Raw genomic sequence first — 12,918 nt, 5'->3', positions numbered from 1 at the left:
CAGTGCCACCTTTTTTGACAACCGTGTGAGCGCCTTATCCACCCTAGGGGATATCTCCCAGCGTAACTTATCCTCCTGGCGGGAAAGGGTACGCCATCAGTAACTTTTTAGAAATTACCAGTTTCTAAACGGGGGAACCCACGCTTTTCACACACTTCATTTATTCATCTGATGGGGGAACAAAACACTGCCTGTTTTTTCTCCCCAACCTAAAAACCCATTTTTAGGTGCTTGGGTTAATGTCAGAAATGTGTAACACATTTTTTATTGCCGGGATCAAGTCACGGATGTTCCTAGTGGATTGTGTATATGTCTCAACCTTGTCGACACTGGAATCAGACTCCGTGTCGACATCTGTGTCTGCCATCTGAGAGAGCGGGCGTTTTTGAGCCCCTGATGGCCTTTGAGACGCCTGGGCAGGCGCGGGCTGAGAAGCCGGCTGTCCCACAGCTGTTACGTCATCCACCCTTTTATGTAAGGAGTTGACACTGTCGGTTAATACCTTTCACCTATCCATCCACTCTGGTGTCGGCCCCACAGGGGGCTACATCACATATATCGGCCTCTGCTCCGTCACCATATAAGCCTCCTCATTCAACATGTCGACACAGACGTACCGACACAGCACAGACACCCAGGGAATGCTCTAAACGAGGACAGGACCCACAAAAGCCCTTTGGGGGGACAGAGTGAGAGTATGCCAGCACACACCAGAGCGCTATATAATGCAGGGACTAACTGAGTTATGTCCCCTATAGCTGCTTTTTTTATATATGTATACTGCGCCTAAATTAAATGCCCCCCCTCTCTTTTTTAACCCTTTTCTGTGTTGTAAACTGCAGGGGAGAGCTAGGGAGCTTCCCTCCATCGGAGCGGTGAGGGAAAATGGCGCCAGTGTGCTTGAGGGAGATAGCTCCGCCCCTTTTCCGCGGCCTATTCTCCCGATTTTTTATGGAATCTGGCAGGGGTATTTACCTCATATATAGCCCCTGGGGCTATATATTGAGGTATTTTTGCCAGCCAAGGTGTTTTTATTGCTGCCTCAGGGCGCCCCCCCCCAGCGCCCTGCACCCTCAGTGACCGGAGTGTGAAGTGTGTGAGAGGAGCAATGGCGCACAGCTGCAGTGCTGTGCGCTACCTTGGTGAAGACTGAGTCTTCATGCCGCCGATTTTCCGGACCATCTTCTTGCTTCTGGCTCTGTAAGGGGGACGGCGGCGCGGCTCCGGGACCGAACACCAAGGACTGGGCCTGCGGTCGATCCCTCTGGAGCTAATGGTGTCCAGTAGCCTAAGAAGCCCAATCCGGCTGCAAGCAGGCGAGTTCGCTTCTTCTCCCCTTAGTCCCTCGCTGCAGTGAGTCTGTTGCCAGCAGGTCTCACTGAAAATAAAAAAACCTAAGTCTATTTCTTTCTAAGAGCTCAGGAGAGCCCCTAGTGTGCATCCAACCTCGGCCGGGCACGAAATCTAACTGAGGCTTGGAGGAGGGTCATAGTGGGAGGAGCCAGTGCACACCAGGTAGTCTAAGATCTTTCTAGAGTGCCCAGCCTCCTTCGGAGCCCGCTATTCCCCATGGTCCTTACGGAGTTCCCAGCATCCACTAGGACGTCAGAGAAAGCAGTGTTAAGTGCAAGGTGATAATGAACCAGCCAATCAGCTCCTGTTAATTTACATATGGGAGCTGATTGGCAGGTGTGTGTATCACCTTGCACATATCACTGGTATCACTTCCTTATGCCTTCTCCAGGTTAATACATCTGCCCCATTATACTATATATCACAACACTGCCATGTAGTCCTCATATGCTACTGAACAGGCTTTGGATGAATAAAGCTAAATTTTATATGACTAATCTTAATAAAAGTTACGTGACCATAGACAATAAAAGCAATGAATTTATCTGTCCCTGTCACATCCCAGTTCAGTGCTGGATATACTGGTCACAGAACAGGGTTATACAACTTACCACATGGGTGGCCTTCAAACTGTTACTATCAAATCTACAAAGCGTTGTGCTGTCTTCCAGAGAGATGTCGCACTCCTCCAGCTCCTGAGCGTTGCACGCGGGCTTCTCGCAGTCTGGGTCCGGGTTCTGACAAACACGAAAAACGAAACACAAATTATTCCTTACACAGCTAGGAATTAGGCTACATCATCTAGAGAGCCACAGATTTCCTTTTTTTTCTCTTTTGGACTAAAGCGAAAGAGCAAAAACAATGCGGACGTCATTAAATTTTAACAGTAGGGGAGCAAGTACAGATGATCAGAGACTGACAGTAAACATTGTGGAGAGCATGTACACAGGAGAGATTGACGGCAGACATTGTGGAGAACACGTACACAGGAGAGACTGACAGTAAACATTGTGGATAGCACGTACGCAGGAGATATTGACAGCAGATATTGTTGAGATCACTTACGCAGGAGAGATTGACAGCATACATTGTGGAGAGCAGGTACGCAGGAGAGACTGACAGCATACATTGTGTAGAGCATGTACGCAGGAGAGATTGGCAGCAGACATTGTGGAGAGCACGTACGCAGGAGAGATTGACAGCAGACATTGTGGAGAGCACGTACGCAGGAGAAATTGACAGCATACATTGTGGAGAGCATGTACACAGGGGGTGGTCTTCTGTATGCCGGCGGTCGGGTTCCCGGCGCTCAGTATACCGGCGCCGGGAGCCCGACAGCCGGCATACCGACACTTATTTTCCCTCATGGGGGTCCACGACCCCCATAGAGGGAGAATAAAATAGTGTGGCGCGCGTAGCGCGCCACCGTGCCCGTAGCGTGGCGAGCGCAGCGAGCCCGCAAGGGGCTCATTTGCGCTCGCCACGCTGTCGGTAAGCCGGCGGTCGGGCTCCCGGCGCCGGGATGCTGGTCGCCGGGAGCCCGACCGCCTGCCAGCCGTAGTGAACCCGTACACAGGAGAGATTGACAGCAGACATTGTGGAGAGCATGTACGCAGGAGAGATTGACAGCAGACATTGTGGAGAGCACGTACGCAGGAGAGATTGGCAGCAGACATTGTGGAGAGCACGTATGCAGGAGAGATTGAAAGCAGACATTGTGGAGAGAATGTATGCAGGAGAGATTGACAGCAGACACTGTGCAGAGCACGTATGCAGGAGAGATTGACAGCAGACTTTGTGGAGAGCACGTACGCAGGAGAGATTGACAGCAGACACTGTGCAGAGCACGTATGCAGGAGAGATTGACAGCAGACACTGTGCAGAGCACGTATGCAGGAGAGATTGACAGCAGACTTTGTGGAAAGCATGTACGCAGGAGAGATTCACAGTAAACATTGTGGAGAGCAGGGACGCATGAGAGATAGACAGAAGACTTTGTGGAAAGCATGGGGGGTCATTCCGAGTTGATCGCACGCTAGCTCTTTTTAGCAGCCGTGCAAACGCATAGTCGCCACCCACGGGGGAGTGTATTTTCGCTTTGCAAGAGTGCGAACGCATGTGCAGCTGAGCTGTGCAAAAAACATTTTGTGCAGTTTCAGAGTAGGTCTGAACTTACTCAGCCCTTGCGATCACTTCAGTCTTTTTGGTGCCGGAATTGACGTCAGACACCCGCCCTCCAAACGCCCGAACACGCCTGCGTTTTCCCTTACCACTCCCAGAAAACGGTCAGTTGCCACCCATAAACGCCCTCTTTCTGTCAATCTTCTTGCGATCGGCTGTGCGTATGGATTCTTAGTTTAATCCATAGCTCAGCAACGATCCGCACTGCACCCATACGATGCGCGTGCGCATTGCGGTGCATATGCATGCGCAGTAGAGACCTGATCGCAACGCAGCAAAAATCACCAGCCTGCGATCAACTCGGAATGACCCTCCATGTACGCAGGAGAGATTGACAGCATACATTGTGGAGAGCATGTACGCAGGAGAGATTGGCAGCAGACATTGTGGAGAGCATGTACGCAGGAGATATTGATAGCAGACATTGTGGAGAGCATGTACGCAGGAGAGATTGACAGCATACATTGTGGAGAGCAGGTACGCAGGAGATATTGACAGCATACATTGTGGAGAGCACGTACACAGGAGAGACTGACAGCAGACATTGTGGAGAGCACGTACACAGGAGAGACTGACAGCATACATTGTGGAGAGCACGTACACAGGAGAGACTGACAGCATACATTGTGGAGAGCACGTACACAGGAGAGACTGACAGCAGACATTGTGGAGAGCACGTACACAGGAGAGACTGACAGCATACATTGTGGAGAGCAGGTACGCAGAAGATATTGCCAGCAGACATTGTGGAGAGCAGGTACGCAGAAGATATTGCCAGCAGACATTGTGGAGAGCACGTACACAGGAGAGACTGACAGCAGACATTGTGGAGAGCACGTACGCAGGAGAGATTGACAGCATACATTGTGGAGAGCACGTACGCAGGAGATATTGACAGCATACATTGTGGAGAGCACGTACACAGGAGAGACTGACAGCAGACATTGTGGAGAGCACGTACACAGGAGAGACTGACAGCAGACATTGTGGAGAGCATGTATGATTGTGACCGGAGCACTTTTATTCGTGCGGGAGGTCATTTAGAGTCTCTCACAGCAAAATAAGCAGTTTCTGAGGGGGAAATCAATAAGCAGCGACAACCAAAAAGAATTCCAACTGTTTTTCCGGCACCTGGCGGCTGCTATCACAGATGTTTCCCTTGCACACCCTTGTGGCGTGCAATATTTTTATTATATGGAGTATTACCTCCAATCATAATTGTGCGAGTGGTTAAATATTGTATGGACAAAGGGCGTGCAATGATTAAGGAATCGAAGCCCCTTGCAACGGCGTGAACAGCGCACGCAGGGCCTGAGGCGGGTGCGGGGAAGATGCGGATGGGATCTGGGGGTGCCGGGGGAGGGGCGGTTGCGTGGGTGCCGCGGGTGGGGGTCCGGAGCCACCGCGGGTGGGGGAGGAGCAGTTGCGGGGGTGCCCCAGGTGGGGGAGGGGTTGCTGCGGGTGGGGGAGAGGTCCGGAGAAACCGCGGGTGCTGGAGGGGGTGTGTGGGGGTGTCGCGGATGGAGCCTGGGTGGTATTGCGAGTGGGGGGAGGGGCGGGTAAATGCTTATCCTGCTTATCCTCCTGTCAGCAGCTAAGCTGCTGTCCTCCCTTTGGCAGTGGCTCTCCCAGAGACTCACACAGCAGCCAAGCAGCCAGTCACTGTTAGCTCTGGTGTCCGCATTACAGGGAAGATGATGCACTCAATAAACTACAGCTCCCAGCAGCCCTTAGCGCCGGAATGCTTCAGTGCTAAGGGCTGCTGGGAGCTGTAGTTTAGTGCGGCTACTTCCCTGCAATGCAGCGCACTGGGACACCGGCGCTAAAGGGCCCATACAGTTCTGCGACATGTCCGTCTGACATGTCACAGGTGATCACCCCGGCAGCCTCCCGGGAGGGCAGGATCGCCCAAGATGCATCATATGTTGTCCTTTTGAATACAATGTATCTTGGGCGATACCAGCCATGCCTGCGGGGTCGGACGTGATTGAATGTGCAGCACAATCAATCTGGAGGATCTGATCCGATGCTCACGGGAACGCTCATCGGATCGGAAACCCCTCTAAAATGCACAGCAGCCAGTCACTATTGTTAGCGCCGGTGTCCCAACGCGCTGCATTACAGGGAAGAAGATGCACTCAATAAACTACAGCTCCCAGCAGCCCTTAGCGCCGGAATGCTTCGGCACTAAGGGCTGCTGGGAGCTGTAGTTTATGTAGTGCGTCTACTTCCCTGTAATGCGGTGCGTTGGGACACCGGCGCTAACAATAGTGACTGGCTGGCAGAACTGAGTGACTGGCTGAATCAATGTAAAAGGTGAGAGTGCTGTGCAGTGTCAGTGACACTGCACACAGGCCCGGCGCTAGCCGCTCAGCAAAGGGATGCAGTGCAGGGAGGCACCAGGAAGGAGAGACGTTCTCCCTGCTCTGCATCCCTGTGCCGAGCTGCTGCTGCTATCCCTGCCGCTGCTGCCGGCGGCTGTCACACATGCAGCGGCGCCATCAGCACAAAACCTCCTCTTTCCCTCGGCGACGACAGCACAAAGCCACCTTTCCCCCTCCCCTCCCCTGTGCGAAATTCAGTGGACGGGCGGGAGCCAAAGGGGGCGTAGCTAGATGGAAATAAGGGGCGGAGCTAGACGGGACCATGCTGCAGCAGGAGGATGAGCTGCTACAGCTTCGGCCAGCAAGACTTCATTAGATAAGTGTCTGGAAAGAGAGTGAGTGTGTGTGTGTATATACAGTGTCTGTGTATACTGTACATGTGACTGTGTATGTGCGTAATGTATGTACAGTATGTGTGTGTGTGTTTGTATTTGTATATATATATATATATATATATATATATATATATGTCTGTTGTGTGTGTATGTGTGACTGTGTATGTGTGTAATGTACGTACAGTATGTATGTGTGTGTTTGTGTATATATATATATATATATATATATATATATATACACATACATACATACACACATATATATATAAATACATACACACACACACATGTATGTGCGACTGCGGCATAATGTGTGTAAGCGTCACTGGTACAGGGGGCGTTACGTGTGTAAGCGTCACTGGTACAGGGGGCGTTACGTGTGTAAGCGTCACTGGTACAGGGGGCGTTACGTGTGTAAGCGTCACTGGTACAGGGGGCGTTACGTGTGTAAGCGTCACTGGTACAGGGGGCGTTACGTGTGTAAGCGTCACTGGTACAGGGGGCGTTACGTGTGTGAGCGTCACCGGTACAGGGGGCGTTACGTGTGTGAGCGTCACCGGTACAGGGGGCGTTACGTGTGTAAGCGTCACCGCTACAGGGGGCGTTACGTGTGTAAGCGTCACCGCTACAGGGGGCGTTACGTGTGTAAGCGTCACCGCTACAGGGGGCGTTACGTGTGTAAGCGTCACCGCTACAGGGGGCGTTACGTGTGTAAGCGTCACCGCTACAGGGGGCGTTACGTGTGTAAGCGTCACTGCTACAGGGGGCGTTACGTGTGTAAGCGTCACTGCTACAGGGGGCGTTACGTGTGTAAGCGTCACTGCTACAGGGGGCGTTACGTGTGTAAGCTTCACTGCTACAGGGGGCGTTACGTGTGTAAGCGTCACTGCTACAGGGAGCGTTACGTGTGTAAGCGTCACTGGTACAGGGGGGCGTTACGTGTCTAAGCGTCACTGGTACAGGGGGCGTTATGTGTGTAAGTGGCGCTGGAACAGGGAGCGTTACGTGTGTAAGCAGCACTACTACAGGGGTGCGTTATGTATGTAAGCGTCACTGGTACAGGGGGTGTTACATGTGTAAGCGTCACTGGTACAGGGGGTGTTACATGTGTAAGCGTCACTGGTACAGGGGGCGTTACGTGTGTAAGCATCACTGGTACGGGAGGTGTTACGCGTGTAAGCGTCACTGCTACAGGGGGCGTTACGTGTAAGCGTCACAGGTACAGGGGGGCGTTACATGTGTAAGCGTCTCTGGTACAGGGGGCATTAGATGTGTAAGTGTCTCTACTACAGGGGGTACAATGTGCGCTGTGCCTTCGTAAAGTATGTGAGGGTGCAAAATTATAGTTTGCAGGGGGGCGCTGAACACCCTAGCACCGGCCCTGACTGCACACCCACTGCACTGCACAGCACTGTCACCTTTTACATTGATTCAGCTTCCAGACATTACCCGCCGCGATATCACCCACTCTATCCGTTACATTAGCCATCTCGGGGCTTCCAGGTCGGCAGCCCAGGTGCTGTGTTGTGGAGTCAGGGCCTCTGGGGATCTGGGCGCGGCTGTGGCGGGGAGGCACTTCTGTGACATCACACGCAGAGGAGGCTCCGGGGCTCAGAGAGTATGCGGTGCAGGGACGGCTATGAAAGTCTTCCGCTGCACGGCTTTCATACACATCTATGCCAGTGGCCGCAGCAGCTTTTGTTCCAACTGCGCTGCGGCTAGGGAGTGGGGATTGTTGATTCCGGAGGGGCAGGCGGACTGGCAGGAGGACATAGGATGCTGCACTAAAAGTGTTTTTTCCCCCCTATCTACAGCGCACAGACTTGCTGCAGATGCAGTGGCATACCCTCCAGCTGGACCTTTATGGTAGGTACAGTACCTATTTTTATGGTCTGTACCGATTGTTGACTCTCCAAGCTTCCACTAAAAGTATAGGAAAAGGGGCGTGGCCACACGGATGTACCCGTGGCCACGCCCCCTTTTCGAATGTGTATCAATGTTTATGTGTAAAGTGTTGGAGGGTGTGTTGCTGCAGATGCAGTGGGCCTATTTTGGGGTGTGGGGCTGGAGCTGCTGCTCCATCAGTCCCATTGCTAATCCTGCTCTGTAAAAACACAGCAGGCAAAGGGCACAGCCTCCCATTGGATGTAAGCTGTGTGGGAGGGCGTTTCTCACCCAATCAGCTGTGGGCTGGGTGTGATAGACCTTTCACTAACCCAACGAGAGCTCCTAGCCACGCCCAGCGTTAGAGACCCAGGCACAGAGTCACAGATCTGGGCTATTATATAGTAGATACTTTATTACTACTTTACCTGCAGCTAAAGAGCTATTGTTCCATGGAGCTACTGTATGACATGGAGCTACTGTATGACATGGAGCTGACATGGAGCTACTGTATGACATGGAGCTACTGTATGACATGGAGCTACTGTATGACATGGAGCTACTGTATGACATGGAGCTACTGTATGACATGGAGGTACTGTATGACATGGAGCTACTGTATGACATGGAGCTACTGTATGACATGGAGGTACTGTATGACATGGAGCTACTGTATGACATGGAGCTACTGTATGACATGGAGCTACTGTATGACATGGAGCTACTGTATGACATGGAGCTACTGTATGACATGGAGGTACTGTATGACATGGAGCTACTGTATGACATGGAGCTACTGTATGACATGGGGGTACACAGATCCTCGTGGACAAAATCATGCTGTAGCCTTTAGAAAGCAGCAGGGCCACAGAGACACTGCGCAGGCCCATGTACTGTCAGGGTAGGCCCCGCTGGAAACATATTTGCGGCATTTAACAATGGTAGTGGTAACTAGGCCCGGGTAATTCTCTCTGGTCCCCCCTCAGAACCAAATCAACTCCTTGAATTTTTCTAGTACAATTTGGAAACTATTGGGAAACCAGAAATAAAGGCGATTGCTTACAATACATCCTATTGTCCGGGCACTCATTGTAATAAACACCTAACTTCTGATTTTCCAAGCAATGAATTTGCTTACCAAGGTCTCTGATGTGAGATGCATCAGTTGTTGCGATATTGCGGCACACTGTACAGGATCTGCAATGTATTCTCCTTGCTTATCACCTACAATCAACTCCGTCCACATACAGCCTGTGTCTCTCTTGTCCATTGTGACCTCTATACTGCAAGAGAAAAAAAACACAGCACATTCTTGGTTTACATCTACTGTAGGACTCTGGGCATTTACCAACATTAAATTCAGGTGTGAATGTTGTAGAAAGGAAACCAAATACGATGAGCCCTTTGCACAGTAACAAACAGCGAGTGATCTGAAACATACAGTTAAAGTTAGACATTGAACGAAATTCATCTGATTAGCTTCAATGAGCTCTGGGTACTCACACTGGCACCTTCCCAGCCCCCCCCCCCCCCCCCCCCCCCTCCCTATTGGGCTAAATACCGTCCCAGGAAACACGTAAAATGTAGGGTGTGTTTAATTACATTGAGCGCACTTTAGTCCTCAGATAACCCCTACAGGTCATGTTTCCGGGATTTCTGTCTGTTGAAAGAGGTGGGATAATTACGATTCATCAAAATGGTTTAATTCACCTTCATGATTGCAGAAATCCAGAAAACATGACCTGCTGGTGGGTACTTGAGGACTGGAATTTCAACCCCGTCTAACTTTCTTATAAAAGATGTAATGAAGAGACGACTAGGATGTATACAGTGCAGCCAGCCATCTTTCCATCTAATGGAAGCCTGCAATTCCATAGACAGACCTTTAGTACGGGTGTGGTTCATCAAATCGACAGTGTCTAGGTCGACAATGTTTAGGTCGACCACTATAGGTCGACAGTCACTAGGTCGACATGGATGGAAGGTCGACAGGGTTTCTAGGTCGACATGTGCTAGGTCGACAGGTCTAAAGGTCGACATGAGGATTTTATTTTATTTTTTGTGTCGTTTTCTTCGTAGTGTGACCGGGATCCCAAATTAGTGCACCGCGTCCCCTCGCATGGCTCGCCATGCTTCGGGCATGGTGCCTTCGCTCCGCTACCGCTTCGCTCGGCACACTTTACCGTTCCAATCGTAGTCCACGTGGATCGTTAAGTATGAAAAAATTCAAAAAAAGAAAAAAAAATTGAAAAACTCATGTCGACCTTTAGACCTGTCGACCTAGTGACTGTCGACCTATAGTGGTCGACCTAAACATTGTCGACCTAGACACTGTCGATCTTCAGACCGGATCCCCTTTAAAACACTCTACATACTGTATATGGGAATCCCCCTTCAACCACTTAAGCCTCAAATGGAGAGGAGACAAAAACTTCAGGTCACATTTTTCAAAATATAAAAGTACAACAAAACCCCAAAAGACCACGCTGTGTCATATAAAAATTGGTCTTTTGCTGTTAGAGACATTTTATGCAATTTTTTTGTCAAATTTTAATTTTTAATTAACTATGTTTCAATAACATGTTCCTAACAAACCTGTAACATTAATTGTTTGTAGCATGTAAATTCATATACAGAATAAAAAAAATACTAAGTACTAATGGGCCCTACACACTAATAGATCCGCCGCCGAGCTGTTCATTACACTTACACCGCTAAGGGGGGCAGGGGTAGGTAGTCCAGGAAGACCCTTTAACAGCAAAGTACCTAAAAATCTCATCCGATATATGCAAATGTGTTTGTATTTTAGCACATGAAAGTTGATAAAAAAAAATAAAAAAATGAGATGACAATAAAAGAAGCTCAATAACGAGAAATCAGATCAATGTAGGTACAACCACCTTAGGTGATATACCTATAGGACAAGAGGCTCAGCAATACCGTGCTTCCTTTCCCACTTATAAAAACGCACTTACTGGGGGAAAACTGCCCATTACCATTTATACAGACTTCCTCCAGATTTTCGTACAAGGTATAGTATCTTGGCTGGATCATACGTGGATATTTCTCTTATCCGTAAAGTCATCCCTTCAATGTCCTCCTGAAACTTGGGCTCATAGAGATAATAACCCAAGAACGTAGGTGAATAGTGCAGTGTGTTTTTTCTTTAGGGTTAAAGAAAAAAAAGACACAAAATAGCTAAAAAACACAGCACAAAATATTCCCAGGTCCCTGAACGCTCAAAGCTCAGAAAGCGTATCAAACACCAGAACCATGTAACCTCAAACAGAGAGTGTACGGGAGGGGGCAGAGCCAAAGTGGCACCTGCAAATCACGGCATTACACCACAGGGGGTGGAGCTCTGACTGTGACCAGTCAGGGGGTGTTTCAAGGTACTCAGAAACCCCCCCTGCGTGAGTCGCTGCACACAAAGTTATTTATGTTCTCTTTCTATACTGACCCATGCGCCTGACCCCAGGACAACATCACTGTGTGACTGGATCATACAGCCCCACCAAGTTCCTCTGCAATCTGGCTGAGCCAATACACAATAGGTAGCACTTGTCCTCATGTATAAAATTCCTACTTGCCTATAAACTGTATCTGGCACCTCTGGGGGGGGATTATCTGCACCCGGCACCCCTGATGGAGGGGGGGGGGGATCTGTGTCCGGCACCTCAGGGAGGGGAGATTATCTGTATCTGGCCATACTGTGTTGCTTAATGTGAGTTTCGGCTCATACTGTGTGGGGTAATGTGAATTTCAGCTCGTACTGTGTGGCGTAATGTGAATTTTGCCTCATACTGTGTGGGGTAATGTGAATTTTGGTTCATACTGTGTGACATAATGTGAATGTGGCTCATACTGTGTGGCGCAATGTGAATTTTGGCTCGTACTGTGTGGGGTAATGTGAATTTTGGCTCATACCGTGTGGTGTAATGTGAATTTCAGCTCATACTGTGTGGTGTAATGTGAATGTGGCTCATACTGTGTGGCGTAATGTAAATTTTGGCTCATACTGTGTGGCGTAATGTGAATGTGGCTCATACTGTGTGGCGTAATGTGAATGTGGCTCATACTGTGTGGTGTAATGTGAATATGGCTCATAATGTGCGGTGTAATGTGAATGTGGCTCATATTGTGTGTCATAATGTGAATTTCAGCTCATACCGTGTTGCTTAATGTAAATTCTGGCGCATACTGTGTGGTGTAATGTGAATTTCGGCTCATACTGTGTGATGTAATGTGAATTTCGGCTCCTACTGTGTGATGTAATGTGAATAAGGGGCACTACTGTCAGTAGCTGGTGAGCATGGAGACATGTGTGACAAATGCTGGTGTCCTGCGTAGGAGGAGTCTGATGCCATAGAAAGAGCCCAATGTGACTCTGACGGCACATGTATACATTTTAAACTTTATTTCAGTTGTATTAAAACTGAAATGTTCGGCCCCCTAAATCTCCCGTACTTTACAGACTGCAGACTGGCCCACTCAAAAACAGGGTGCAGATGACAGGGGGGGGGGGGGGGGGGGATTTGGGTTAAGGGGTGTGTGGTGGGAATGCATATGCACCTCGGCCCACCACTCGCTAGTTCCGCCACTGGGTCAGGGATAGGTTGGGGAAGTGTAAGCAGTGATAGGGTGCAGCGGCAGCTAGGGCTCAGGGTTATGCTGTACAAGACAGACAGTACCGGCTGGTCTCATTTTATTTATCTGCGGTGTATTACAGTGTATCTACAATATCATTAGGAACTAGAGAGAAATTAGATTAAGCTATGTGA

At 49.6% G+C, this 12,918-nt stretch overlaps 1 protein-coding gene across 2 annotated transcripts in view; it reads right to left on the bottom strand.

Annotated features, from left to right (window-relative positions):
* The window catches only part of NUDCD1 (NudC domain containing 1), a 350,323-nt gene that overhangs the window by 102,279 nt on the left and 235,126 nt on the right, over nt 1–12,918 (bottom strand). For both annotated transcript variants that reach the window (XM_063924501.1, XM_063924502.1), the window contains 2 exons: nt 9,276–9,420; nt 1,965–2,090 (listed from right to left, as the gene is read on the bottom strand). In XM_063924501.1, coding sequence (XP_063780571.1) covers nt 1,965–2,090; nt 9,276–9,420 — 271 coding nt within the window. The remainder of the gene's footprint in view (nt 1–1,964; nt 2,091–9,275; nt 9,421–12,918) is intronic.

This window comes from Pseudophryne corroboree, chromosome 5, assembly GCF_028390025.1.
Source record: "Pseudophryne corroboree isolate aPseCor3 chromosome 5, aPseCor3.hap2, whole genome shotgun sequence".
Classification (NCBI taxonomy): domain Eukaryota; kingdom Metazoa; phylum Chordata; class Amphibia; order Anura; family Myobatrachidae; genus Pseudophryne; species Pseudophryne corroboree.
Note: the sequence above shows the minus strand (reverse complement) of the source record. Positions and strands in the feature narration are given on the sequence as shown.